The sequence below is a fragment of the Strongylocentrotus purpuratus genome, unplaced genomic scaffold (genome assembly GCF_000002235.5).
Source record: "Strongylocentrotus purpuratus isolate Spur 01 unplaced genomic scaffold, Spur_5.0 spur5_scaffold_2, whole genome shotgun sequence".
NCBI lineage: Eukaryota > Metazoa > Echinodermata > Echinoidea > Camarodonta > Strongylocentrotidae > Strongylocentrotus > Strongylocentrotus purpuratus.
Genome location: NW_022145605.1, coordinates 24260309 through 24274505, shown reverse-complemented (window position 1 = coordinate 24274505; position 14197 = coordinate 24260309). Strand labels below are relative to the sequence as shown.

The window sequence follows — 14197 nt, the reverse complement described above, 5'->3', positions numbered from 1 at the left end:
CCTAGATCCACCCTTGATGTATCGGTCTTCAAGTCCTATATTTTCCAAATGAGAATTGCGAAGTGCATCCCTAATATACCGAATGAGGATCATTTGCAATGCACAGGTGCAATGCTTATTAATATTGCATACATGCATACAATTCCTTTTTTGTACCCACAGCACACGCACGTCGTCACATCTAATACGAGTCAGTCACACCGACACCAGACAACACACTGAACAACAATTTACATTACGACAATTGATCAAGAGTCAATCGATTGCAATTCGGTGTGCATGAGTCGGTTTGACGATTGAACTGAGTTATGAATAATACTGACTCCCGACGGTGATGACGTAAATACTATTTCATTCACCGATTTCATTTCACGTGCCCGCTCTCTAATTACATTATGCCACTGATGCAGTATACAACTTCGCGCTTCCCAAATCATTTCAAGGCGTTCGTTTGTGTTGGTTGGCTGCCATTGAAAAAGGTCTTTCAGGTTTTAGCTTGGACACAAAAGGAGTGTATTCTGTGCACTTAGTTGATGCCGGATTAAATCTGCATGGATCAGACATCCTTTACCGGGACATTTTGGACTTGAAAGTTGTTATATTACATGAGAACCACATAATCTTCTTATTTATTATTTCCAAGATCTTGTGGCGCCGGGAGCGGCGGCTTTTTTTTGTTCGTAACGCTTATCTTCACGTGGAGTATATCCACGTGGTATATAATATACTTTTATATAGCCTATATAGCTGTAATATAATAGAGTTACACGTGAAGCAGTATCGATTGGGAACCATGGGTGTCAGAAAAATAATTCAAGTCTGTTATCTCCTTATCGGCATCCTATCTCTTCTGGATGTAGGCCGATCAGAAAATGATGAAGACACGAGAGTGCATCAGCAACGTGGTTCATCGAAGGACAATCCAAAGGCGGGAAATTTCGAGAACTTTGTCGTCTGGCAGACATCTGACGGAAAACGGCAGGTGACAATTAAATCAGGAATGGCATGGGTACAAGAAACTGCAACATGGGAAATAGGGGAGGAGGAAATCCCTGCCGATTATGTGATTCGACAGGTCACGGATGGGTCATCGCGTGTCGCAGCCGTGCTCGATGGACATGGACGATTACGGGAATGTCACATCAGTCATGACTATAACATCGCTGAGCAGTTTATATCGGACATTAACAGGGACCACACTCTTTGTGCTCATGTCCCCGACGAAACACCAAAACTTCGTTTCGAATCGGACAACATCAAAGGAGTAGATGGTTCAAGTCTTCTTTATACCAACCTTTTTTTAACCTCTTTAAAGGATGCATCTTCCACTGGTCTCCCGCAGTGTAAAATATTCTCAAACGTGCTCCTGCCCTCTCAACTCCTTAATTTCACGAGCCTGATTAATGACTGTCAACAATTCCTTTCATCCGTGCCTCACTCCTCCGATCGTACTTCGAATTTCCTCGATCACGGTAATTTTTCATTCTCCGATCTCCATCATCCTGGTCACCGTCGATCTCGTCGAAGCCTCATGTATCCGGGAACCCTGTGGTGTGGCGCCGGGCATCGAGCCAAGTCAGAGTACGCCCTAGGTGATAACACCTTCACTGACCGGTGCTGCAGAGCTCATGACTTCTGCCCGATGGATATGCAAATACTAGCGTTCAAGACCAAGTATTACATGACCAATAAGAATATGTTTACACTTAGCCACTGTGCATGTGATAAACGGTAAGTATATATATATGTTTTCAGAGTGACAGAATAGATAAAAAGGCTATAGGCTATCTCTAATATTGGAAATGGATGCCTCAAAAGGAATTTAAATAGGGACCAGCCCCACACAAGACTTAATTGTTCTTTCTTGCTGGTTCCTCATTCGTATATATATTTATATTTTATGTTTATCTTTCGTTATGTTATTTGTATGTTCTTTACCTATCTGTAAATATCAATGTTATAATCAATGTTATAATCATGTATGTTTTTTATATGACTAATGAAATAAAATGAAAATGAAAATGAAAATGAATGAAATCGTAGATTTACACAAACGAAATATTATGAAAAGTGAAATCATGACTATCAACATGTTGTCGCCGTGTATGTTTTAATTTTACCACTCATCTTTTTCCACTCATTTCCTCCCACCGCAAGGGCACATAATTATTTGTATTCATGGAGCGTGCCCGGCATCCTTGAATTAAAAAAGAACAATGAGGTCAACGCACTTTCCCATCTCATTAACGTTGACCTACCTTTCATTGGTCGACGATACTACTTTGGCTACGATCCAATGGAATTACAGACAAGTAACTTAATAAAATACATGCATGAATGAAGACGCAGACATGTTTACATTTACAGTTCTGATCAATGATCACTCATCATGCGAATTTATCTTTTCTTTATATCACAATGGCATGAGTAGATAATTATATAGAATGTAAAATGTTTTAGAATTTGTTCTTCTGAAGTACCAAATCTTGGTAGAAAGTTCACGGCGAAGGTTTAAAAAAAAGGTCACGCTACCCTGCTGTTGCAAACAATTTTGTATAGGATTCAATTCCCAGCAGGAGGGTCGCCAAAGACTATTTCCGTTAACCCATTTTTGGTTGATGTGATTCAGGACGTTTAGACGCCCCCGCCCACCCCACCCCCCCCCTCTCCTTGTTGGCATTCTGTTTTCTTTTTACAACTGTTACTCTCACGTGGTAACAATATGTGCTTTTCAAAATGTCACCAGTAGTAATTGTGCCGTCTTAATGAACCCCCCCCCCCCTCCCCCACCCGAGCAATTATCGTGCCCGCCGCAGCAATATTTAGCCGCCAAAGGCACTTGGAAATAATTATAACCTTTTTGTTGGTCGTCATAGAACTCAATTAAAAAAGATGCGCCTTGAAAATCTGATGCCCATCTCCCACCCCCCCCCCCCTTTCCCCCTTGTCAACATTTTGGAGGCTATGTTTCTCTATCCAGCGAGATCTCTCTGGATCTACTGAAGGCAATTCCAAAGCCTTTCTTTTCTTTTCTTTTTATTCCAGTGCTAAATTACTGCAGCCTCACACAAACACTTTCCTAGTTGATTACATCTTTCTCCACATTTCAAAGTCTTCTATACGCCTTGTATATTTCGCTAAATATTCATCATTTCCCTACCCCCCCCCCCCCCCCCCCCCGCTTTCACAGGCATGTCCATAAAATGGAAAATTCTCCCGTCTCTTTGACAACAAAATTAATGTCGTGTAATACCTTACACTGCACAGAGACAATGGACTCTCGCGGTATTCAAAGTACGACTCGACACCTCCTTTTATTAAAAACACTCTGGTATATAAATCAAACTAATTTGAGAATCGACAGGAGATATTGTATGGTTGCTGATCGGATAAGCTTCTTTCGTGCAGCTCGATGTATTGCTTCCATTCATGAGAGAGAGAGAGAGAGAGAGAGAGAGAGAGAGAGAGGGAGAGGGAGAGTAAATACTAAATGACGAATTTGAATATAGTCTTGATTGCCTGTGAGTAGATGTTAAAATGAGTAAGTAGTACGTTATAGAGGGCAAATTTGAGAGTTTCATTTATGATTTTCGACCCCTCTGCCGTAACAAAATAAATAATATTGATACTCGCATTTGCTTATCACGTTTGAACATGAACATAATTGTTATCATTTCTTGTATGTTATTATATTTTATTGTACATACATGTATAATGTATTTTTGTATATACTTGCATTTGTGGGATAAAGTTGAAAATGAATTTAAAATACAGTCTTAATTAGCGCATGTAGGCCTAATAGCGCAATAAAATTGACAACTATTGTACATCAGGCATTGTGCCCGTTGCGCACAAGGCGTCATTTTGCTGATTTTTGACTGCGTCAGCAACTGGAGTGGCCTTTGATGCGTCATGTGCGAATGGCGTCAAACAAAGAGTGATTTAAGTAAGAATGAACATGCGTTAAGATACGTGTGTATAGGTTTATTGCCTTCTCAGGCTTGATTAGCGCAGGTAATGACGTAATCATAAAACGCCTCATGTTCAAACTTCATTTTGCTAATAGCGCATGAGACGTAATCTTGATTGCGTCATTCCTTACGCCTATATACCAATTACTGTACGTAATATTTGTACTATCCGTTTTGCATTCACTTCTTGTGTAAGGTCACTCTCTCCTGGTGCGTGAAAAACCGCGGCGTCGCAGACGCAGCTCTGCGTCAAGAAATGACGCTTCAAATGCAGTGGCGTAAAGCATTACAATATGTCTTCTATTCAAATTGATTTTTATATATACCTTCTATTTCTGTTCTATTCTATTTTCTCATCTTTACAGATTTCACAAGTGCCTCCGCCAGGTTCGCAATGCCGTTTCCTACGACGTTGGTAACATGTACTTCAACATCCTGACGTCACAATGCTTCGTCGTGCGCCAGAAGAAACAGTGCGTCGAAAATGGATGGTGGGGAAAGTGTAACAGATATGAGAAGAGACCCACAGCCCTGCTGCGTCAACCGCGGGCATTTCCAAAGTCTCTTAAGAGGAACAGATCGGGCAGAACGAGGAAAAATCAAACGAACGAACCGTGAAATTGAAATTGAAGAGTATTGATCGTTGAAGAGCTGCGTTTCTTTTGACTTTTGTTTCACTAGAATCAACGCATTCTCTATACGCAAGAAAATAGGTCATACTGTAGAATGAACTTTGACAGTGAAGGATTATCATAGAGCACCGTAGTCATGGAGCTGTTGGAAACGGTGACTAACCACCTGTAGACCTATAGTCTGCAGTGACAGTGATATAATATGGGAACAAAGCCGCACAATATTTCTCAGGGGCTGGTATCGCTTGCATTGACTATATACACTTTTCTGCTTCTAAGTTTGCGTGCGAGTGAAAATACAATTTTGTATCATCCACATATAATTTAATATATATCCAGAGCACTTCATTGTCCGAATGTTGCTCGTGGTTTTCTGAGTATTCGAATGTTGCAATTTGAAACTCCTCCGAGCCAATATCAACCTACGCCTATATGGATGTTGTAAGCTACACCTATTGTGATTACAGTGTACTCAAGATGCAACACACTATGCTATGCTATTTATGTATACCTTTATTACTACAGGAGTCCGTTATATTCGTACAATATTTTGCAATAATCATATTCGTCATGTTCATAGAAAAGATTAATATGGTTCCGAATAAAAGATAAAAACAACTAAAGAATATTATCTGTTATGATGATCGAATAATAAAATATTCTAATTCTAATTCAATTTCGATCAAAATTCAACATCAACTTTAACTTTAAATTCTAATTCAATTTCAATTTGTCAGTTTCAATCGATTTGTTGCTTTCGTCGTCAATGTTCAATCGGCTTTGAAAGCATGAAAATAGCCCTTTCCATTGCCAGCTATATGAATAGTAGTACTACATCATTGATATCAGTACTTGTATAGATGTGTCACTGAGGAGGTCGTTTGTGTTGTAACGAAGATAATTAATATAAATAGCAGTATAATATAATGCCAATATTTGTGTGATGAAGGTGATAGTATAGAGCTGTTATAGTAGTATTAGTGGTAGTGGTGATGGTGGAAATAGGAAGACTAGAAGTAGTAGTAGTAGTAGTAGTAGTAGTAGTGGTAGTAGTAGTCAGGCACGGATCCAGGGGGCCGAGCGGGCCTTGGCCCCCACCCCCCCCCCCCCCCCCCACCCCTGGCAACAAGAAAGTATCAACAAAAGATGGTGACCAGAAATGTACCTTTATCACTCAAAATCATGTTCCACTATTGTAAATAAAAATATATTGCGTAGCCCAAAGCTTAGAGTATGGCTTTGTCATAAAGCTGTGGGAACACTGTGAACACAATAGCAGCTACTTTCGAAATAAAATCAACCTAAGGAAATATCAATGATATGCATCACCTATTGAAATGTGCGAATATGACAATGACGTATTACATTATCCTATTCTGTACGATATATATTGAACATCCTTTACTTGATTTTTCGAAATTAGTTCCGTTCGTGTTTGTGCTATGTTGGTGAAGCCTCTTTACTCTCATACGAGAGGCTCTGGGTTCGATCCTCGCTCGGTGCTTACATCCTTGGACGAGGTGTTTTGCCCATGTATGTCCCCCTCTACCCAGGTGTATATGGGTTCCTGGCAATGCTATAGTTATGATAGTAATATTAATTGCAGGGCCCGCAGGTGATGTTGCTACCCTCGGTGAAAAAGACCCAATTATTATTATTATTATTATAAAGCTGTGCTTTTATCATGCTTAAAATAATACTTGTTGGCAGTATGGAGAAGGAATATAGAAACCTATTCGTAGCATCATAAATAAACGTGCCATTTAAGTCTCTGTCTGGTCCGATACTGTTTTATTGTGCGATCTGTCAACCAATGTTATCATGTTTGTTCACTGTGCTTTAGCTAGAAGTGCAATAAACGTTATTTTCTGTGTGTATCTTAATTGATTCGTCTATTTGCACAATTTATTCGCAGTCTATTCGGAAAGAAACTTATTAAAGGCATCGTTTGACAATGTTAAATCCGAGATACATGACCCTACGTGTTATCAGTGTCTGTGATATGGTGTGATATTGAAGCCCAAAAAAAATTGCGCTTCAAAATGATCATGAAGTGCCTCAAAAAGTAAAAAAATCTTTGAGTGACCGGTTTTACCATACTCATTTTCCCCAAATAGACTGTAGTGTTATAAATCGTTAGGAAAACGCAAAATTTTATTTCGATTTCCAATCATAAATATCTTGATAATCAGACAGGCGATCGGCTTGTAAAAGTCACGGGTTCCTGGCTGACCTAAATGTAGTATAATTATCATTGCAGCATGAGCTAAATCCAGGATTTTGTTTCAGAATCTGAGACAAAGATACCCAATCCCTTTAATATGAAATGGTGTTGCCCTTATGTTTTACGACTGCCCAATGTCCTAACACCCCTATCTTTAGGAAATGGGTCACAACATCGACGCACTTGCAAAATGTCTGTTTCACACCCATCACGAGGGGCAAATCCAGAAATCGATTAACAGGGAGGCAAATACGGTATAGAGACGTATCCAGCATAGTGCCCCCACCCCCATTTGAAAACCCGTAAAAATTACACCGCGTGTGGCTGCTCAGATGCACGCTGCCCTTCCCCACCCCAACTCATTCCCCCTTCTTGGGAGGATTCACCCCCTGTTTATCCCACACAACTATTCAATAATTTAGCCTTTGTTTTGCTAAGACTTATTTACTTCAAGTATGTAGGCCTACCAACATTTCGCCTGAAAGTCTTCTTTTCTTTTTTTTTAAGTGCGTTCGTTGATATTTTCATCATGTTTCACACCACGAATATTTGCCACAAGAAATCGTTAACTACTTATTTTGAATTTAGGGGTTAATTTCTGAAAACTTAAAAAAAAAAAACAGATTTACGTACAATTCTACAGAGAGAGAGAGAGAGACAGAGAGACAGGGAGACTTTTAACATTAACCGGCTCTACGTACCTTACCCTTACCAAATGAAAATAAATTGCACGAATACACACTAATTTACTATTGCATACGCGGATTTGCTTTTTCTTGTGGACTTTGCAGAGATCCGTCATTTTGCAACTGAGAAAGCGCAGAACATGACTTAAATGTGGGCGGAGAGTGTGTGGGCGTCTCTGCATGTGGGTGAGAGCAAGCTGTGTGTGTGATACACCTAGCTAGTGCAGGCCCTGGGTCCCCATAATATGTGTGACGAACTCGGATGCCGATCACACATATTCTTCATTCCAAAGCGGGAGGGGGTCTCCCAATAATAGTCATGCTTCATCAAGAAGATTTGAATTAGGGGCACCCGTATTTAATTTGTAGCAGAGTAGCTTGAAAACTAACGCTACTAGTATAGGAATGACCTTCTTTAAAGGTAATACAAAGTTTTGGTATGGGTTTATAAATTTGGTTCAAATGAACTTATTCAGTGATCGTTGTCGCGGTTGAAATCGAGTTTAAAGTTATGAAATTGTAAATAATAAACTCTTTATGTTGTATAGCTCCCTCTCAATGTCAAGATGTTAATAAAGCTATAAAACAATGTTTCTTGACATGGGTGTCGATCCCGGGGGGGTGGGATGGGGGGGATATATCCCCCCAATATTTCAGGTGGGGGGATGGCCTGTACAACCATCCCCCCCAATAATTCACCATCACAAAAAAAAAATTAATGATGAGAGCCCGATGAGAGTACATGTAATGGTTATTATACTCGTCTTTTGTTTTCTTTCTCTAATAATTCAATGAAACATCAAAGCTTCCGCGCTTCGCGCGGAGGAAGGGGAACTTGATTCAAACAAGGATTTATAGTCGAGAACGGTACAGCGAATCGTCTTCTTTCTCTCATAATTTAATGAAACGTCAGAGCTTCCGTGCTTCGCGCAGGAGGGGGGGAACTGAATTCAGACAACGATTAAGAGTCGAGGATGGTACAACGAATCGTCTTCTTTCTTTAATAATTTAATGAAACGTCAGAGCTCCCGCGCTACGCGCGGAGAAAGGGGGAACTTGATTCAAACAAGGATTAATAGTCGAGAACGGTACAACGAATCGTCTTCTATCTCTCATAATTTAATGAAACGTCAGAGCTTCCGCGCTTCGCGCGGAAGGGGGGGGGGGGGGACTGAATTCAGACAAGGATTAAGAGTCGAGAATGGTACAACGAATCGTCTTCTTTCTTTAATAATTTAATGAATTGTCAGAGCTCACTACCACCCCCTAAAGTAAAATCCTAGTAATTACGCGCTTGAGAGGATAATAACCCAGGTAGCAAGCTCAAGTGGGCCCCACATGGGTCCCATATTCTCTGAAATGTTATCTTTATTGAGGGTGACTTGAAAAAGTTAATAACTTGGAAGGGAGGGGTGCAACCTGCCACACGCTTCTACCTCTTGGTTGCTTTGATCCATTGCCGAAAATATTTTGGCCCCTTTCATTCCCCCCCCCCCCCAACCACGGATACAAATCGACACCCCTGTTTCTTGATGTTTCATATATCACAACTACATATTCTGAGATTTTCATGGTCGCAGCTGGCATTGTACGGCCGTATGCGCTATTTGAAATTTTTCAAAATTTACCGGGAGCACCGGTAAATTCTTATATTCAATTTTTCTCGAAAGCAGAAATGTTTTAGGGGCTAAATTTTCTAGTGCTTATAATACATCCACATGGGCATCCAAATATATCAAAATTGTAAAGAATCACTATCCACCCAATTTTCAAAATTTCCCAAAACTTTGTATTACCTTTAAGTTTATCAAAATTATTGTCTTAATCTTATCCAAAATAATTTTCAACATGGTAAACGTTTCTTGTCATTATAGGCATCATCATCAGTTGTATTATGTGGATGACTTGCTATAGGCCTACACAAGTGACTGGAAATAAAAAATAGTTAACCGCTTGATAATCTGCATTGATAGCCTATATTCATAAAGGAAAACCGTGACCTTGTCCTACTTGGGCCCTCCCCCCTCCCCCACCCACCCCTCCTCCCCCTCCTTCAGTGGATAATGCAATCGTTCGTTCGTTCGTGTCTCCTTAGATCAAGATTACTGTAATCTTGATCTTCGGAGTAGTTGCTACAACCGGCCGTGTCAGACACGTTGCCCCGGGGTGCGAGATAGGACTCTTGTAGCGTGCCCCCATTTAAAACAATTATACAGTTACAGTTAACAATACATTCAATTAATAGTATGAAACTATTAAAATTACTCTCATGTTACGGGAAAAAATATTGCATATACATATATTATGAATCAATTGATTTGGTCGATCCAGTTCGATGGCACAAACACGGCACTACTGGACAGAGATCCTAATATTTACAGAGCTTGGTCTTGTTGCTCTGTTCGCCAGCAGTTTAAGGATATGGAATCCCGCGGCACATTACTCACAAGAGTTCTAACAAGCCAAGCTTATACAGAGCCTATAATAATGCAATAAGATGGCCGCTCTATACTCTAGAAATAGTATCGTGGCCAAAATAAGTTATGAATGAATACCATGACACTGTCCCACTTATATCCTGCTCCCTACCCTTCCACCTCCTCCCTCATAATGATATAGTGGATCATACAAACGAGATGGCCGCTCTAGATACAGTACCGTAGATAAAATAAATTATGAATGAAAAGCATGGCCTTGCCCCAATCAGGAACGAATACAATGCGATCTGAGATTCATTAATAATACAGCTCTACTACAGCGATATAACGCTGAATATGACGTCCAGGCATTTTTGTAAATAAATTTATTTATAGATCTCTTACCTGAACCATAATAGCTTTGTTTTCATTCGATTTCACGTCTTGATGCCTCATTGTGATGCCGTAGGTTATACAGTGGCGTATCTACGGGGATCAGAGGGGGTAAGTACCACCCCCTAAGAGGCGCTTGAACAGGGCACAAAAAACGCCACCAAAAAAGAAGGCCGCAAAGGAAAGAAAGAGGGCAAGATGGAAACTAAACGCCCCAAAAAGCAGGGTAATAGGGTTCGAAAGTGAAATGTTCTTTTAAAAAAGGTCGGTCGCTCTGCTCCATCGTTTACGTTGCTTCGCGTTCTCCTTATTTCTTAGCCCAATACACCTTACAGAGTTTTTTTTGTGCAATTTTCTGTTTTTTTTTAGGATTGAAAATTTAAACATTTTTTTTAAAATTATCATTGCATAGCTCCCCTTTGTTTCGACTTCCCTTAATATTCGTTAATCTTGCAACAATGGCATAGAAAACCGCCTATCAGGACATTTAGTTTTGTTTTGTTTAGATATATCTAAACAAAACCATATATGGTTTGTTCGGTTCGAATCGGTTTAGTTTGGTTTGGAGAAAAGGTGTAGCTCCGTCAAACAATGGTCCTATAATGTGTGTGTGTGTGTGTGTGTGTGCACGCGATGACGCCACAATATGAAGAAATAAAAACTTTTATGCGCGCACCAACTTTTAGCAAATCATGGCTCGGTATAAATACAGGCGCGCGCGAAATAGCATATTGATGACGAAACAATAGGAAACTCATTGCGGAGGCGTATGTTTACAAAAACGATCTTCTCTCTTATGGTTACCATGAAGTAGCTCATTCTTTATCTAAAGAGTTCCTATTTGGATGCTAAGATAATTATCTCGTTTACCGATCATGTCTCGAATGATATCTGTTAGTCGTACATTTTTCGCCAGGACGCGAGTCGGTGTTGCGAAGAAAGCGAAAATATTGTGATGCCTTAGGTCAGGTAGGTTGGATAAAATAATGCAATATATGCCTAATTAAATCATTGACACAGTTGCATAGAGAGAGAGAAGCGCTAGCGGGAGAAGGGTGTAATAGAGGGGGGGGGGACTAGGAAAGATAGGGAATAGAACGAAAAGATGAGAAATAAATTATCTTTTATCTTTTCAAATATACCAAATAATGATCTTCATTCATTTCTATCTAAATACTTCTCTTACTCTTAGATTCATGCTCCGAGTCTGATGATGACAGCCTGGTTGATTTCAGAGTTGCTGAAAAGGTTCTTTTGGTAAGTGGCATTTCCACGTTTTAAAAATAAAACATCTTTTCACATGTAAACCTTGTATGCTTGCATATTGGATATAACATTACATCATGCAAAATGCCATGTAAATGTAAACATATTCATAAACTTGTTTACATGTACATTCGCTTTATATTAATGGAAAAGGCGTAAAACAGTGTAATATATATTTTATGTGTTGCAAGAGGTTGTATTAATGTCGTTTTGGGTGTTTATTTGTTTAATTTGAATGACCAATACCAAATCTAGACATTGTTAGAAGTGAAGGAAATGCTACCTTTATCGTGGAATAATTTTGTTTGATTAAACATGTGTTATGAAAAGAAAAAATTTCCCCTGCAATTATCATCATTGATTATATTGACTTAATTTATATAACTTTTTCTTATTCATTTCATTTCTCTTGTTCAGTTTGATGTCGCAGAGAACATCGACGAATCAGTGGACCTTCCTAATTTGCCCGGTTGGGTTGCCGAAGACGAGGAGGAAGAAGAGGAGGAAGAGGAGGAAGAGGAGTATGATGAGGAGGACAGCGAGGAGGATGACGATTGGATGGAAGATTGGATGGCTGAGTCAGAGTCTACAATATCCTCCCAAGGTCCTTCTGATGAGGAGGAGGAGATTGACGAGCTTTGGTGGTGGAGGATAGAGAATGAGCCAGAGGAGGAAGAGTATATAGACAGCTCTGACTATGAAAGCGGGGTGGACATGGCATTCGAGGAAGGTGATGTTGGAATATGCACATGCCAATGTAGACGCCGAACCAGACCATCAATTCTGGAGCGGTACTGGATGGAGTTCCTCGATGACAGTGATTACGAGACAGATGTCGGCTCTGTTACCTTTGATGGGGATGATTATGATGAGGAGGAGGAGGAAGAAGAAGAGGAGGAAGAGGAAGAGGAGACAGATGAGGAGGAAGAGGAGAAGAAGAAGAAGGTAGAGGATGAGGCTTTCGAGAAGGAGGAGGAAAAGCCAGAGGAGGAGGAAGTGGAGAAGAAGGAGGAGGAGAAGTACAACGAGGAGGAGAAGGAGGAGAAACCAAAGAAGGAGGAGGAGAAATACGAGGAGGAGGAAGAGGTGGAAGAAGAGGAGGAGGTAATGAAGAGGAACAAAAAGAAGAACACGAAAAGGCAAAGGAAGAAAATTAAAAGGAGGAGAGGAAGAGGAAGAAGAGGGGGAAGAGGAGGAGAAAGAATGGGATGAAGAGGAGGAGGAGGAGGAGGAGGACAAGAAAGCCATAGATAATATTGAGGATAGCAGTAACCAAAATCATGAACCTGAGAGGCATGGTCCATCAACAAACATCAACTAACGTCCAAAAGCATTGTGATGAAAATCATGGACCGAATACAGGTTTTTGTAATGAAAGCGATGTCCATATTGATTCCATGACAGTCAAGAAGATCAAAAAGAATGAGGAATGCTGGAACATCAAGAAGGGGAAGAGCTGAAACAAAGTGGTATGCACAGAGAGCAAGAGAAATAAAGAAGAAACCCGGTTAAAAATGTACTTTCGAAAGTATAAATCACGAATAAAATAAGGATAAAACAGGAAATTGGTTTGCTGTTTTCTCCGTTGCATTGGTTCTGGCTTTTTAGTGCTGGTCGGGTGAATATCATGGGTTTGTGGATATACAAAATAGACACAGAGAGAAAAAAAAAGAGTGAGTGAGTGAGTGAGAGAGAGAGAGAGAGAGAGAGAGAAAGAGAGAGAGAGAGAGAGAGAGAGAGAGAGAGAGAGAGAGGGGGGAGGGAGAGAGAGGGGGACGAAGAGGAAGAGAAGGAAAATAAAGAGTAAAATAATTTGTTTAAATCAATCAATGGGGGATATCCCTTTAAAAAAACATTGAAGAACGTGAAATGACATGATTATGGCATGACGGGTAAAGACAGAAAAATATTTTCATTAAATGATACGAAATTCTTGCATGGGATCCTACGTAGGATACAGAAAAAATCCTGTAATCACTAGACAATATCAAGGGAATTACAAATAGAAGGTCTTACTACATTTCCACTTTTGTTCTACATTTGAACTCGATGCTACTTATCTTGTTGTTGCTGTTGTAATTACCATCCTTGTGTAGGAATATATGTATGTTTATGAAATCCAAAAAAATAACTTGTTCTATTTCAATTGAAGTTCCCCAACAAGGGAGTTTACAGATAGCACATGGTACAAATGACCCCAAATATCCACAGATCTTTTACACATGGAGAAGTTACATTTTGAGCATATTAGAATAATAACTACCAAAGTCCTAGATGTGCTTCATGAAAACCTTTTGTTTGCCCTCTTGAAAAGAATACTTCCACCTGCGTATCATAGAATGTACCTTTGGTGCATAAATGAATAATGTTACATAACTTTCATGAGCGCATATCCAGTATTCATCTCTGTGGTTTTACCTTTTTGGTACAAATGACCTTTATCTGCCCATGCGCAGATTGTATCTGTAAACTCCCTTATCGAAATAGATACTTTGAAAATATACCTTAATTATTAGAAATTATTTCTTTACATCATTCGCCAATTTACTCTCAGCTGCTTTCCGTTTTGAATATATTGTATTTAAATTTAAATTGTATGTATGTAATG

General features: G+C 39.7%; 2 protein-coding genes across 2 annotated transcripts; both read left to right on the top strand.

The window, feature by feature from the left end:
- Positions 1-286: 286 nt before the first annotated feature.
- On the top strand, positions 287-4613 carry LOC105445152. Its single transcript, XM_011680331.2, has 2 exons — positions 287-1731; positions 4337-4613. Exons 1-2 carry the CDS (start codon positions 794-796, stop codon positions 4587-4589), a joined length of 1191 nt encoding a protein of 396 aa, XP_011678633.1. The 5' UTR covers positions 287-793; the 3' UTR covers positions 4590-4613.
- A 5908-nt stretch (positions 4614-10521) lies between these two features.
- Positions 10522-13049, top strand: LOC105445147 (histone chaperone ASF1-like). Its single transcript, XM_030991141.1, has 4 exons — positions 10522-10549; positions 11516-11580; positions 12007-12319; positions 12994-13049. Exons 1-4 carry the CDS (start codon positions 10522-10524, stop codon positions 13047-13049), a joined length of 462 nt encoding a protein of 153 aa, XP_030847001.1.
- Positions 13050-14197: the final 1148 nt, after the last annotated feature.

Excerpts from the sequence above, each read along its gene's own strand:
- LOC105445152 (XM_011680331.2), top strand. The coding sequence starts at position 794 with ATGGGTGTCAGAAAAATAATTCAAGTCTGTTATCTCCTTATCGGCATC. Across the intron at positions 1,732-4,336 it reads CACTGTGCATGTGATAAACG|ATTTCACAAGTGCCTCCGCC; the intron begins GTAAGTATATAT and ends TCATCTTTACAG.
- LOC105445147 (XM_030991141.1), top strand. The coding sequence starts at position 10,522 with ATGGAAACTAAACGCCCCAAAAAGCAGG. Across the intron at positions 11,581-12,006 it reads TTGCTGAAAAGGTTCTTTTG|TTTGATGTCGCAGAGAACAT; the intron begins GTAAGTGGCATT and ends TCTCTTGTTCAG. Across the intron at positions 12,320-12,993 it reads GGACATGGCATTCGAGGAAG|TCAAGAAGATCAAAAAGAAT; the intron begins GTGATGTTGGAA and ends ATTCCATGACAG.